The sequence below is a fragment of the Scomber scombrus genome, chromosome 11 (genome assembly GCF_963691925.1).
Source record: "Scomber scombrus chromosome 11, fScoSco1.1, whole genome shotgun sequence".
Taxonomy (NCBI): domain Eukaryota; kingdom Metazoa; phylum Chordata; class Actinopteri; order Scombriformes; family Scombridae; genus Scomber; species Scomber scombrus.
Window position 1 is genome coordinate 29,635,814 of NC_084980.1, and position 15,396 is coordinate 29,651,209.

General features: G+C 41.5%; 1 protein-coding gene across 1 annotated transcript in view; it reads left to right on the forward strand.

Moving 5' to 3' along the window:
* Positions 1-15,396, forward strand: part of myo10 (myosin X) — a gene marked incomplete in the record, with an annotated part of 99,484 nt that extends 84,088 nt beyond the window's left edge. Inside the window, 12 exon segments of the mRNA XM_062429709.1 lie at positions 640-695; positions 1,514-1,656; positions 2,856-3,047; positions 4,536-4,693; positions 5,729-5,852; positions 5,955-6,252; positions 6,982-7,189; positions 8,085-8,221; positions 8,908-9,028; positions 10,371-10,847; positions 10,993-11,184; positions 12,073-15,396. Of these exon segments, the coding sequence (XP_062285693.1) occupies positions 640-695; positions 1,514-1,656; positions 2,856-3,047; positions 4,536-4,693; positions 5,729-5,852; positions 5,955-6,252; positions 6,982-7,189; positions 8,085-8,221; positions 8,908-9,028; positions 10,371-10,847; positions 10,993-11,184; positions 12,073-12,183 (2,217 nt within the window).

Consider the following 15,396-nt stretch of genomic DNA (forward strand, 5'->3'; position numbering starts at 1 on the left):
AGGATGGAGGGAGGGAAGGAAGGAAGGAAGGAAAGGAAGGAAGGAATGAAAGAAAGACAGAAGCACCTAAAGAAATAAAGGAAGTAAGGAAGGAAGTAGGGAAGGAAGGAAGGAAGTAGCGAAAGGAAGGATGGAGGGAGGGAAGGAAGGAAGGAAGGATGGAAGGCAGGAAGTAGGGAAGGAAGGAGGGATAGGAAGGATGGAGGGAAAAGGAAGGAAGGAAGTAGGGAAGGAAGGATGGAGGGAAGGAAGGAAAGAAGGAAGGAAGGAATGTGTGTGTGTGTGTGTGTGTGTGTGTGTGTGTGTGTGTGTGTGTCTATGTGTGTCTATGTGTGTCTGTGTGTGTCTGTGTGTCTGTGTGTGTGTGTGTCTGTGTGTGTGTGTGTGTGTGTCTATGTGTGTCTGTGTGTGTGTGTGTGTGTGTGTGTGTGTGTGTGTGTGTGTGTGTGTGTGTGTGTGTGTGTGTGTGTGTTTGAGAGACAGATAATTGGTTTCCATGGGGCAAGAGAAAAGGTCAATCTCATTATCCACACCCTGAACACTGTCACTGAACCTCTCTCTCTCTCTCTCTCTCTCTCTCTCTCTCTCTCTCTCTCCTCTCTCTCTCTCTCTCCTCTCTCTCTCTCTCTCTCTTTTCAGGGAACGCTGGATGTGGGGATGATCGATTCGGTTTGTGCGTCAGATAATCCAGAGAGGTGAGGACCTGCATCAAACACTCACATCACGTTTCTGACCTTAAAAGAAAAAAAAAGCTTTTCACACAATCAAAGAACTGAGAATAAAAAACATGCCCTCTCAGCTCAGCTGCTGGATAACAGTAGATTTAATATCCAGCTCAGTTATGTTCTTCTTCTGTGGTGTCCTTTTATTGTTTTGACTCATTTTTCATGTATGATTTCCATATTTGTGGCAAAAATTGCACAAAAGTTACAGTTCAGCTCAAAATGAAAAGCCAACTTTTTTTGTTACTCAGATCCATGTTTATTTTTTACCTCTGCCACTAGGGGGGTGCTGTTCTTTTATTCATATTCACTTAACCTTCGTGTTGTCCTCTCGTGTTGACCCCGTCTGTTTTGACTGTTCCTTCCTTCCTCCCTTCCTTCCTTCCTTCCTTCCTTTCCTTCCTCCCTTCCTTCTTTCCTCTGTCCTTCCTTTCTTTCCTGTCCTCCCTCCTTTCCTTCCTTCCTTCTTCCCTCCTTCCTTCCTTCTTCTTCCCTTCCTTCCTCCCTCCTTTCCTAACTCCCTCCTTTCCTTCCTCACTTCCTTCCTCCTTTCCTTCCTTCCTCCCTCCCTCCTTTCCTTCCTCCCTTCCTTCCTCCTTTCCTTCCTTCCTCCCTCCCTCCTTTCTTTCCTTCCTTCTTTCCCTCCTTTCCTTTCTTCTTTCCTCAGGCTTTAATTTTGTCCTCTAACATCAACCAGATGATGATACATTTAACAGTCTGTGATTGGTCGGGATTTAAAGGAGACTCTCTTCTTATTCTTCACCATTAACTTTATTTCTGAACCTTTACAGGCCGAACTCCTTCGTCATGATCACAGCGAACCGCGTGCTGCACTGCAACGCCGACACGCCCGAGGAGATGCACCACTGGATCACTCTGCTGCAGCGCTCCAAGGGAGACACAAGGGTCGACGGCCAGGAGTTCATCATCAGAGGTGAGATCAATATATCTATCTTCATCACAATCACCCATCCGTTCTTTAATTTACTCCCATTATGACTTTTTATATTACACATTAATTAATCTTAGCTCTGTGTTTATCTTACTTTCTCTTTATTTTATTTAGCTGAATTTTGTGATATGAGAAACTAAATATTCATCAATCAATCAAACTTTATTGATATAGCAGCTTTCATACAAACTAGTGTAGTTCAAAGTGTTTTTTTTACAATTAGTTGATTGACAAACTGATAATAAGAAAGAAGAACTTAAAAGACCAAAATTGAGACCAATGAACGAAAGGGAAAATAAGACCGATAGAAATGTCTCAACTTTATTTATAAAGCACTTTAAAACAATCACAGCTGAAACAAGTTGCTGTACACAATAAATAAAACAACACAGTAACATAAAACTATTAACAAGAAATTAATACTAAAATAATTGTTGATTGTTTTTAAAACTAATTAAAAACCATAAAACACTAAAACAGGAGCAGAGTCTCATGCAGGGTTGAAAGCGAAGGAATAAAAATGGGTTTTAAGACGAGTTTTATAAATGGACAGAGAGGAGGCTTGTCTAATGTTTAAAGGAAGCTCGTTCCATAATTTTGGAGCGGCAACAGAAAATAAGTAAAATATAGATCATTAAATTGATAAATCATTTAATAAATAAGTGAAATAAGAGAGAAAAAGGGAAAAAAAAACTAGGTTAAAATATATTAAAAAGACAAAAGAAAAGTAAAATGAAATAAAAGAGATGATGTTTAATAAAAGCTGGATTAAAACTATCCTTCAACACTGAATAAGAACACATTCATTTATTATACTGTCATGGTTTTGGTGTGTTGCAGATAAAGCAAACACACATATGTGGCAGCCTCCACCATACTACAATTTTATCAGTTTAAAAATGCATTAAAAAACCTGAAAAAGCAATTATGAGCTGACTGAAAATCTCAGAATAAAACAATTTAAGTGGAAAATACAAAAATATCCAATTTATAATCTGTAATATTCAGGTTTTTATCACAAAAATGTGACAAAAGTACACATTAAGTAACAAGAAAGTGCTTTCATAATGGGAGATTTAATTGCTACTGTCAGGATAGAACTGTAAACCTTCAGTAATTTCATTGGTTTGTATTTAATCAATAAAGGATCAATAATGATGTAATCTCTTTATTTCTAACAGGCTGGCTGCACAAAGAGTTGAAGAACAGCAGCAAGGCCTCTCTGAAGCTGAAGAAGCGTTGGTTCCTGCTCACACACAACTCCCTGGACTACTATAAGAGCTCCGAGCGCAACGCCCTGAAGCTGGGAACGCTGGTGCTGAACAGCCTCTGCTCCGTCGTTCAGCCGGATGAAAAAGTCTTCAAAGAGACCGGTAAGAAACGGAAGAATTCATGCTGTGGTTTGGTAGAATCTGAGATATGAGAGGCCAGAATCTCAGAAATAATAACCGCTTTGACCTTTGGTTTAACAAGACTTTTTTTGCGATCAAATGTTTTTATTTAGTATAACAAAAGTCCACAGAATACAAAAAACACCATCATACGATGCCCTTTCAAATGGCACACAACAAGCCCAAGACATGAGAACGTGTCTCAGGATAAAGAGGCAAAGAGGGGAAGAGAGGAGACATAATTAAAACATAACATAACAAGAACACTGAGTGGTACATACAAAGAGGACAAAGGGAGGGACATGCATAAGACATAATGGACCAATCACATGTACAAGTACAATATGAAGGCTAGGCTCAAGCTTATAACATATGATTCAAAGATTGAGCAATATTGTGCCAAGTGTCCAGAGTCTTTCCTGAAGCTCCATTAATGCGAGTTGTGCAGAGTTCAATATAAGGGTCAATGACGTATAAGGATTTACAACAACTCAACTTTAGAATAATAAAAACCAGCATATCTAAAGCAGTAGTTCAAACATTCAGAATGTTGTGTACCTGAAGATTCATATTATAAATGTGAAAGTGATTTTAGTGGTTTTAACAGATTAATTGGCCTTAAAAAAAGTCATGTGGTGCGACCATGATTCATCTTGAAATAAATTAATTTACTTAACACGCTTCACATCTTTTTTTGCAAGTTGTCAGTAATATAAAGTGTTTGGAAACAAAGTATTTGAATCTTTTTTAAATTTTTTGTAAATGATGATCTTTTATTTATATAAGATATTTCAAGATGAATCATGGTCGCACCACATGACTTTTTTTAAGGCCAGTGCCAATTAATCTTGAAGAACCCATTAAAATCACTTTCACATTGTAATATGAATCTTCAGGTACACAACATTCTGAATGTTGAACTACTGCATTAGATATGCTGGTTTTTATTATTCTAACATTGAGTTGTTGAAAATCCTTATACATCATTGACCCACATATGACATCCGAAAAGGAAAGGGTCCACGTTCGAACAGACAAGTCGTGAGGCGGCTTCCAGCGAGTTGCAATTATTTTCTTAGCAGCTGTAAGTCCGACAAATACAACATGCTTTTTGGATTTTGGAAAGATGAAGGGCTGACAGGTCATTTAAAATCAAGACACTAACATTTACAGGTACAGCAACATGAATTAAAACAGATAGATTGGATGCAATATCGTTCCAGAACTGGCAGAAAGGAAGGCAATTCCATATCACCTGAGTCTTCAGAGGGCAGAAAGTACACAGAGGATTGTTGATGATTTTCCTATGAATGAAATTGTAGTGAATCTGCTGATGGTCCGGGTTACGTGATACCTCTGGGATAGTAGACCACACAGCGTGCCGATCAAAGTCTTGGTTCAGATCTGAGCGATCACGTACCCAGATTCTCTCCACAAGATTTCATTTTTTTCATCTCTTCTTCCCGACAGGCTACTGGAACGTGATCGTGTACGGTCGGAAACACTCGTACCGTCTCTACTGTAAGCTGCTGAACGAAGCCACGCGTTGGGCCAACTCCATCCAGAACGTCATCGACACCAAAGCGCCCATCGACACGCCGACGCAGCAGCTCATCCAGGACATCAAGGTAAGGAGTCTGGTGCAGAGAGAGAGAGACCAACATCTACATGAACTGAAATGAGAGATAAATGTTGATTTATAAGAAATGATCTCCCTTATAAATCATGTCAGTATCCATGAAAAACTGCTGGATTTAGATCTTAGGAAGGAAGGAAGGAAGGAAGGAAGGAAGGAAGGAAGGAAGGAGGGAAGGAAGGATGGAGGGAAGGATGGAGGGAAGGAAGGAAGGTAGTAGGGAAGGAAGGATGGAGGGAAGGAAGGAGGGAAGGAAGGAAGTAGGAAATCAAGGATGGAGGGAAGGAAGGAAGGAAGGAAGGAGGGAGGGAGGGAAGGAAGTGAGGAAGGAAGGACGGAAGGAAGGAAGGAAGGAAGGAGGGAAGGAACGAAGGATGGAGGGAAGGAAGGATGGAGGGAGGGAGGGAAGGAAGGAAGGATGGAGGGAGGGAAGGAAGGAACAAAGGAAGGAAGGATGGATGGATGGATGGAGGGAAGGAAGGAAGGAAGGAAGGAAGGAAGGAAGGAAGAAAGGAAGGAACCTGACCTGTGCAGAAAGTCCAGCAGTGTTGTTGTAGTTCCTGCTGGGAGCCACAAGAGGGCGACACGGGTTATAGGTGACATGATGTGGATAGTTCAATATGTTAAAATGCAGAAAAACGTCATTCTCAAAGCAGATTCAGTTTCATTCACAGTCTTGGGGAGTAACTAGAAAATTCGAAAAGCCATCAAATATAATAAGTTACATTACTTATTATATTTCTAAAGTAACCTTCACACTCCTGCTCATTTAGTCTAGTTCTAAACTGCTCATCATGCCATACCAATAAACAGATAAAGTCATATGAATAGTTAATGTAGTCTGTACTTCACCTGAAATCTTTAGTCTCATCAACATTTGTCTTAAATTACTACAATGGCAAATGCAAATCTGCAGATAGATCTCAGACTCTGATGCAAAGACGCCATCGTTCCACGCCAGCCTCTCCTCAGTAAAAACCTTCAGACAATCAGCAGACTAACCCTAACCCTCCTCTTCTCTCTGCAGGAGAACTGTCTGAACATGGAGGTGGTGGAGCAGATCTACAAGAGGAACCCCATCCTGCGCTACAGCCACCACCCGCTGCACTCGCCTCTGCTGCCGCTGCCCTACGGAGACATACACTTCACCAGTGAGTCACTAACAACTTTCAATCTGTCTCATTGTTATCATAAAAATACAAATCAAAATTGTATCATCATCTCACTAACGTCTTCCTCTCTGCTCCGCTCAGCTCCGAGGAGCAGAAGTTACACCACGCTGCAGGAGGAGGCTCTGAAGGTGTTCAGCTCCCTGCAGCACCTGGAGGGCGTGGCCGACCCGGTGCCCATCATCCAGGGCATCCTGCAGACCGGCCAGGAGCTCAAACCGCTGCGGGACGAGCTGTACTGCCAGCTGATCAAGCAGACGACGCGGCCGATGCAGCCGGGCAGCCCCGGGAACCTCTGCAGCTGGAAGATCGTTGCCTGCATGTCCTGCACCTTCGTTCCCACCAGGAGCATCCTCAGATACCTCAAGTTCCACCTGAAGAGGTGAGGGGGACAAACAGATCCATGGGTTTCTCTTTTTAACCCTCCTGTTGTCCTCGACTCAAGGAAGGAAGGGAGGAAGAAGGAAGGAAGGAAGGGAGGGAGGGAGGGAGGAAGGAGGAAGGGAGGGAGGGAGGGAGGGAGGGAGGGAGGAAGAAGGAAGGGAGGGAGGAAGAAGGAAGGAAAGGAGGACAGAGGAAAGAAGGAAAGGAGGGAGGAAGGAAGGATGGAAGGGAGGACGAAGGAAGGATGGAAGGGAAGGAGGAAGAAGGAAGGAAAAGAGGAAGGGAGGAAGGATGAAAGAAGGACAGAGGAAAGAAGGAAGGGAGGACGGAAGGAAGTAAGAAAGGGGGATGGAGGAAGGGAAGGAAAGAAGGAGGGAGGAAGGAAGGAAGGAAGAAAGGGGGATGGAGGAAGGAAAGAAGGAAGGGAAGAAAGAGAGAGGAAGGAAAGAAGGAAGGAGGGAGGAAGGAAGGAAGGAAGGAAGAAAGGGGGATTGAGGAATGAAAGAAGGAAGGGAGGAAAGAAAGAGGAAGGAAGGAACAGTCAAAACAGACGGGGTGAATTTGACCCGGGAGGACACCACGAAGGTTAACTAATAACGGGGAATATTCAACATGTTTATGTTTAAACCATTTTCATACTAAAAATCAGTTTTCTTTATCTCCCATCATCTGATTTAGAAGTACCTCATATCACACCAACAATTAAAATCTGTTCTCACACCAACAGGACTCGAGAGCTGTTCCCCGGCTCGGAGATGGAGCGCTACGCCGCCTTCGCCCTGGACTCTCTGAGGAAGACTCGAGCCAGGGAGAACGTCCCGTCTCAGGAGGAGATCCGCTCCATCGTGGCTCGCCAGGAAATGAACACCACGGTTCACTGTCACGGAGGAGGATCCTGCAAGATCACCATCAACTCACACACCACCGCCGGAGAGGTTGGTTCTGATTAATCAATCAATCAATCAATCAATCAATCAATCAATCAATCAATCAATCAAACGTTTTTATAAAGCAGCTTTCAAAGTGCTTCACAGTTGAAGTGACAAGCTGATAATAAGAAAGAACAAGTGACAACATACAACATTGAGATGCACACAAAAGAAAATAAGAATCATAAAAATGAAATTAATATATTAAAGAAAAATAAGAGAAAATAAAAATGAGAGAATAAGAGAAACGTTTTTTAATAATTAGTTTAACCTTCGTGTCCATCTGTTTTGACTGTTCCTTCTTCCCTCCCTTACTTCCTTCCGTCTGTCCTTCCTCCTTCCCTCCCTCCTTCTCTCTTTCTTTCCTTCCTCTCTCTTTCCACCCTTCCTTCTTTCCTTCCCCTTTCTCCCTTCCTTCTGTCCTTCCTTCTTTTCTCTGTCCTTCCTACTTTCTTTCCTTCCTTCTTTCCTCCGTCCTTCCTTCCTTTCTTTCCTTCCTTTTGTCCTTCTTTCCTCCCTCCCTCCTTCTTTCCTTCCGTCCTTCATTCCTTCCTCCTTTCCTTCCTCTTTTCCTTTCTCCCTCCCTCCCTCCCTCCTTCCTCCCTCCTTCTTTCCTTCCTTCCTTCCTTCCCTCCTTCCTTTCTTCCTCCCTCCTTTCCTTCCTTCTTCCTTCCTCCCTTCCTTCCTTCCTTCTTCTTCCCTTCCTTCCTCCTTTCCTTCCTTCTTCCTCCCTTCCTTCCTGGACTCGAGGACAACAGGAGGGTTAAAGATGTTACTGTGACATTCACCTACCAACACTAAACTTCCTTTCAATCCTATATTTGACATTTTAGTGCAGATCTCTTTGTGTTTTTACTAAGATATATTTTTCTAACATTATTTAAACATGATTATTCTTCAGGTGGTGGAGAAGCTGATCCGCGGCCTCGCCATGGAGGACAGCAGGAACATGTTCGCTCTGTTTGAACACAACGACACCACAGCGAAAGCCATCGAGAGCCGCACAGTGGTGGCCGACGTGCTCGCCAAGTTCGAAAAGTAAGTGTGTGTGTGTGTGTGTGAATGTGTGTGTGTGTGTGTGTGTGTGTGTGTGTGTTTGTATCAGAGGCATGGAGCTGGTCTAAGTTACTTGCATATCACATTTCAAACAGTAGAGTGTGAGGAAAAGCTAATATTTGATAGATTTATCCTCGAGTCAAGGAAGGGAGGAAGAAGGAAGGAAAGGAGGGAGAGAGGAAGGAAGGAAGAAGGAAAGGAGGGAGGAAGGAAGGGAGGAAGAAAAAAGGAAAGGAGGGAGGAAGGAAGAAGGAAGGAAAGGAGGGAGGGAGGAAGAAAGGAAAGGAGGGACGGAGGAAAGAAGGAAGGAAGGTAGGAGGGAGGGAGGAAAAGAGGAAGGGAGGAAGGAAGGAAAGAAGGACAGAGGAAAGAAGGAAAGGAGGTAGGAATGGAAGGAGGGAAGGAAAGAAGGAGGGAGGGAGGAAGGAAGGACAGAAGAAAGGAAGAAAGGAAAGAAGGAACAGTCAAAACAGATGGGGTCAATTTGACCCGGGAGGACGACACGAAGGTTAATGAAAGATGGTTAGTGTCTTTAAAAGTGAAGATCTCCACGTGCCTGGCTGAGAAGTTACACTTGGATTCAGGATATCTGAGTTAAATATAGTAGAAAATAAAAAGCATTTAGTTAGGGATTTGTTTTATAACTCTTCATACTTTGTATCTTTCAGGCTTTCAGCGAGTCCAGACGAACAAAACACAGGCTGGAAGTTTTACTTTAAGCTTTACTGCTTCCTGGACACCGACAACGTTCCCAAAGACAGCGTTGAGTTCGCCTTCATGTTCGAACAGGTGAGACATTTTACGATATAGAGCTCTACATTTACCCTCCAGCAGTGTCTGAATGCTGAGTGTGTAAATATCTCCACTATATTTTGCCATAAAATATTCCAAAATATTACTTTCGGCTCCACATTTTAAAGATATGAAAACTACCGCTCTCCGACTCTGTGCTGACGATGTGATGCTATACTGATGGCGACAATAAAAAATTATGATTGTTTAGTTAGTGTCCGAAATCTTGATTACTGCTCACTATTGATTGAACTATGTAGTGTTTATTATACAGGGAGAAGTGAATGAATGAATGAATAAGAGAGTGATTGATCATCCAAACACTAATCAGCACATTTATACATCTTATAGCTTCTGTTCTTTAAAGACCTGCACCCAAAAAAATTGATTTTTAAAATTGTATTTATGGCCACTTTGCTACGAGGTGGGGTGAATGTTGTCTCTAGTTGTGTATTAATAGAAGACATTTTGCTGATATATTACATTTTTCTTTCATTTGTCACCAAATCTCATAAAAAGAACAAAACCAACACTGAAATAATCTGTTTAAAAGTATTGTGTGTGTGTATATGAGTAAGTCTGATATATCTTATTCCTCTTTGCTGTAGACCTCCGTTGTTGTCAGAAAACTATGAAAAGCACATAAATGAGTCACTCTGTTACAATGCGTGACATGTTCCTTCATCACCATGAACACACACGCACACACACTCACACACACACACACACACACACACACACACACACACACACACACCATCATGCTGCCAGAAAACTCACTTCAGCACCAAATGTCCTCAAATCCTCCGCTGAAAATAGTACCAAACAAATGAGAGAGCACCAGACAGAGTAGTAACGTTAGAGATATGGACTAAATCATTGTTGGATTTGTTGGCAATAATAAAACTATAGAGTCATTATCCGCTTTATGTGCTGAAGTTAGCTCAGCAGCTAATATACACCCTCAGTTTAAAACATAATTCAAAATAGTTCTATCAAATGTGTCCACAGCATTGAGTATTAACAGCTTTCAGGTACCAAAAGCTGACATTGATAATGTTTTACTATATTATTTTGAGGTACAGTTCTTGTACGTCTACTTGGTGTTGCGATACAAAGAAGTTGAGCTTTTTTAGGAGTGGTGCTGAAAATTGTTAGGTATCGAACTACAACTTAGATACCAAAAGAAAATCATCCCTTATTCACTACATTTAAGTTTATATTACAGGTGCCAGGAGGTTGCACTGTTTCATGAATCGTAGTTTCAAAGCAGCATTTTTAAAGATATTACAGACAATTTCTCATTGACTTACATTTTCTCTTTGTCGGCCCTCTCCAGGCTCATGAGGCAGTTATTCGTGGTCAGTATCCGGCCCCTGAAGAGACTCTTCAGTTCCTGGCAGCCCTGAGACTTCAGTACCTCCTGGGTGACCACAGCTCACAGGTCACCATCCCTGAAATGTCCCAGGTGTTCCCCATGGCGCGATTACGGGCCCGGGTGCAGAACTCCGCCAAGACGTTCGCTCCGGGTAACGGCTCGGTGGCCGACCGCTCGGGGACGGCCGAGAGGAAACGCTCGAGTTTCCTGGAGGGAACGCTGAGGAGGAGCTTCCGGAGCGGCTCGCTGAGTCGGCAGAAGCTGGAGGAGGAGAACAGCCTGGAGGCCTGGATGAGGGAGGAGGTGACAGCGGTGAGGACCAGCGTTATAGACAAGTGGAAGAAACTGCAGGGAATGAACCAGGAACAGGCCATGATGAAATACATGGCGCTGGTGAAGGAGTGGCCGGGATACGGGTCCACACTGTTCAATGTCGAGGTGAGAACGCAACACAAGACATTCCAATTTAGACTTAGAAATCTTGCAAATTGGTAATTCAAGAGGTTCAGTTCAATCACCAAACTCAGTATTTACTTGCAGAGATAACTAAGCAGGATCTTTCTTTTCTTTCTTGCCGTTTCAGTCCCGGGACGGAGCGTTCCCCTCGGAGCTGTGGCTGGGCGTGAGCAGGGAGGCCATATCGGTGTACAAGCGAGGCGAGCCGTGGCCTCTGGAGGTTTTCCCGTATGAGCTGATTCTCTCGTTTGGAGCGCCGCTGCCCAACTCTTACAAGATCGCTGTGGAGGGCCGAGAGCTAGTCTTCGAAACCCAAATGGTTCGTATTTCATCATTTAAAAAAACGTTAAAAGATAACTGGTTTTCCTTTTGAAAGCTTCTTGCTCGCTGTATTAGCTAAAGGTATGACATTTTTGTTAATGTCAAAAATATTTCAAGCATTATTGAAATATTCTGGTTCCTCAGATTAAAGCTTGTGATGTTACATATTATTAACAGAAAATGAACTATGAAGAGATTAGTTTATTATAGTATCTAATTTGTGTTTAAAAAAAAAATTCAAAAGTGAAATTCAAACAAACATGGTAGAAAGATTACTTAGCTAGATTGCAGGATCTTTGTCTCCCCCTTCTGGCAGTGAGAGAAATTACAAAAATACTTTCGACACATGTTAACACCGTAGCTGACTCCTTTGCTACTGTTGGGGCTGTTAAAAAAATGTGGATAAGTAGTTTTGAGCATCGTACAACCTCCATGAAATGACTCGTTTCACAATCAGAATTTGATCCATTCAGTCCGATAACATTTGGAAAGTCGAGATGCATGATGAAATTATTATAAACACATTGACGTTATCAGAGGGCTAACTGGGAGTTAGCCGAGTTAGGGTTATGGCATGCCAGTACAAGAATGTACTTGCACCAGATTAAAAACCTGTCTACTGTGAAATATGAGATTAAACCGATGGTGATAAACTTAATCAACATTGTGTGAACTCATCTGGTGATGACTTGAATGTAACAGACGTTCATTTATATGTAAAAGTTCTGCACTTTAACTCCTGTGAGCACAAACAGTAATTGCGATTGTGTTAAAATAGATTGAGAGAAATTTTAATTGAACCCTGACACAGAAAGCATGTTAATTAAAAATAAAACCTTCATCTTAACACATTGTTAACGACAGACTCTCCTCCTCTCCTCTGCAGGTCATGGACATCGCCAAACTGATGAAGGCCTACATCAGCATGATCGTCAAGAAGCGCTACAGCAACTGCCAGTCGGTCAGCAGCCACGGCAGCCAGTGCAGTGCCTGGTGAACTCGTCCCTTCAACCTTTGAGCTTTCGGCCACCTCACCTATCGGAGTGCAGTGGAGGGTCGAGCGTGGCCGTCACCGGTCGTGCATGGACGCCCGTCATCTGCGCTCCGGAGAGAGCAGCTCGTACATTTTTTAACACGTCGGACTGACTCTGAATGCTGGAGACAAACCACGATGCTCTTAATGTTAATTAGCTCAAATTATGTTTTGACAAGTTTTTCTTTCCGAAGCATTACAGATCCACACCCGATAGATCAGGACTGCAAAAGAAACAAGAAGCATCAGCTGCTTCTGACTCAAATTTGAGAGTCGACAGGATCTGCTTTGCTAACGTAGAGCAAATGTGATCATGTTTATCAAAAGGGAGGTTTTCTACTTTTGTGCTCACCTGCAACACCAAGTCGACCAAATCAGGAAGTCTCTATACTCTAAAAAGTTAAAACTCAAACTACAGTGGCCTTTGTTGCTGGTAATGTTTTAGAAGGAGTAAAGAGGAGCAAACAATTGGCTCGGTCGTCAGAGTGAGCCGTCGACATCACAGTGGTTTAAATCTCTGCAGGTATGCACTGAGCTCCGGTGCCACAACGATGTAATTATGTAGGTTTGCAGAAAAGAAAAGGCCATAAGACTGAGGGTGGTCGGACATCTGATAGCAAGCAGGATTACATTCATAGTCGATCACCAGAGGTTTGAACAAGTCCACACGCTGAGCTTATACTACAAATGTTATGTATGTGACAAAAGCCGGTGACGTATGAAGCCTGAAACTCTTCAAAGTTGGAATATTTTCATAAATTGGTTCCATAAATGGGTAATTTGTGCCCTCAATGTCATTATGTTCCCATGCACAGCTCACCATCACAATGGAGAGCTCATAAACCTTTAATATAAAGGTTGCGTGAACTGAACAACAGAATTATCTGACGAAAGTCTAAAATAACACAATGTTGTGTTTAAGAGCAAAATCTGACTTCAATCAAAGTTTTTTTTATAAAGTTCAAATATACTTTTAAATTTAAGCAAACCAGGATGACAAATGATTCATTGAAGACAATGAATTAAGTAGTTAAACGGTAAAAATGACCGACTATTTGTCATATTTTACGAGGCTTCTGTAAGAGTACAACACAAATGAGGCAACAGATTCAACTTCTCACTGTATTATAAACCAAAGAAAAGCAGCTGAAGGTTTCATTTAATCACAGTTTTATCTTTAAAGTGTGGTTATGTTCTGTTTTGGAATAAAACTGATCATTTCTTCTTGATGCTAACTTGCTAACGTGCTGCAGCACTACAAGGACTGTTGCTGCAGGACGGGGCTGTTACTGAGGTTTTTGTGTGTAAGAGTGAATGTGTGTGAGAGAGTGTGTGTGTGTGTGTGTGTGTGTGTGTGTGTGTGAGTCTAAAGAAAGGTATGTCTACAAGCTGCCCGAATGTAAAGTTTAAAAAGAAAAAAAAGAAAAAAAAAGCAGGGAAGATGGAGAGAAGAAAATAGTCTGAACGCCTTTTTCGTCTGCTTTGAAAACTCTGGGACTTCTCGACTTTCTATACAAACGTTCTCCAGGATGATCTGCTCACTGTAAATAATACGCAACTCTACTCTTCTCAAGCATTTCAAGTTTGTGATTGATCGCTTTGATTGATTGATTTGCTGGTAATAACGACGGTCACACACTAAAGTGCCTGTTTGAACTAAAAGCAGGACGATCTCCAATCACACTTTTGATGCCACTCTCGTTCCTGTGTTAAGCAGAATCTGGAAGGTGCTCCCACGTTCCCTTTAACTACCAATGTACTTGTGCACCGCAAAATCTGTCCCACTGCACACGTCACTCAAGCTAAACTCATATTAAATGCAGTGTTATCTTTAAATCTATCAATCGTGAGAAGGGGAAGAACACGAGATGACTGCAGATCGCGTATCGCTACGACACACAAACATCAAAGCACTTCTTAAAGTTGAATTTAGCCAAATTTATGAGACTAACGTTTCTTCAAATTAATACATGAAACTAAATCTTCCATTGACTCCATCTTGTGTCCTCTTCTTCTGCAGTGATATAATGGTGTGCGACTTGAAAATTAGCACTGAATCAGCTGTTGAAAGCGCTCATTAATTTGCATTTTTAGGAAATTCGGTTCAAATTTGAGCTACACTTAAATGGAAACTTGGCTGTCGGTGGCACTGCTCTATGTAGATATTGGACTTTTACAGTAAAGAGTTTTAATATTATATCAAACTAAAGAAAAATTAAGAATTTAATTGGAATCACAAGATCAAAAAAGACTTACGTCTGGTTATTTTATTGATATACCATTTTTAAAATGTATTTTCCAGTAAATATCATGGCATATATCAATTTAACAATGTAAAATACAGGTTCTTTGATAGATTTTTACCCATATCAACCCTCAAGGATTGGGAATTTCTCAAACATGCTTTGCCAATGATGGTTAATGAGGTTTTAAATCGTTCTGTCTGCAGTTTTAAAGAAATGTAGTAGTTTGCAGCCAATGTGACACTATGAAAAGCTGTGGTAGTCATCTATAAATACAAACAGATTCAACACTTTTTAAGTTTGAAACTAACAAAAAAAGGTTTTTAAAAATAACCCTGCATATTAAGAGATAAGAGATCATTTGTATGTGTTGAATATGTTCTAAGTGTTCATATTTGCTTCTCAAGCACTTAAAACTACGTAAAAATCCACAAAATGTGTGGTGCGGTTATTGTGCGCTATATAAGGCTTTAAAATATATTGTGCTGTCCTTTCAAGCCAAACTCAGACTGTAGAAATGAGCGATTGGTCAGATTTTAGCTTGAATGACGTGCTCAGTCGGACTGTTTGCAGCGTGACATTCCTACAACATTTCAGTGGAGCTCCGCGGGCGGCAGATCCATCCAAAGATGCGTGTGCAGGTTTCTTCCACAGTGCCTTGTTGTATATTCTGTACACTTATTTTGTTTTTCATGTGTGGTTTCTTTTTTGGTATAATGTGCAATGTTATATATATATATATTATATAATCATGTGGCTGTACATTTTATACTGTAAGTCTTTGCCTTCTATTTTTTCCCTGAATGATGACCATGTGGCGACTTTCTCAAGATAGAAATCTTGTTATATTTTTCTTAAGCAACCATCCAACTTACTGTGGACCTTTGATACAATACTGGTATCTTGTTTTTATCTGTATTAGCTGTGTTATGTA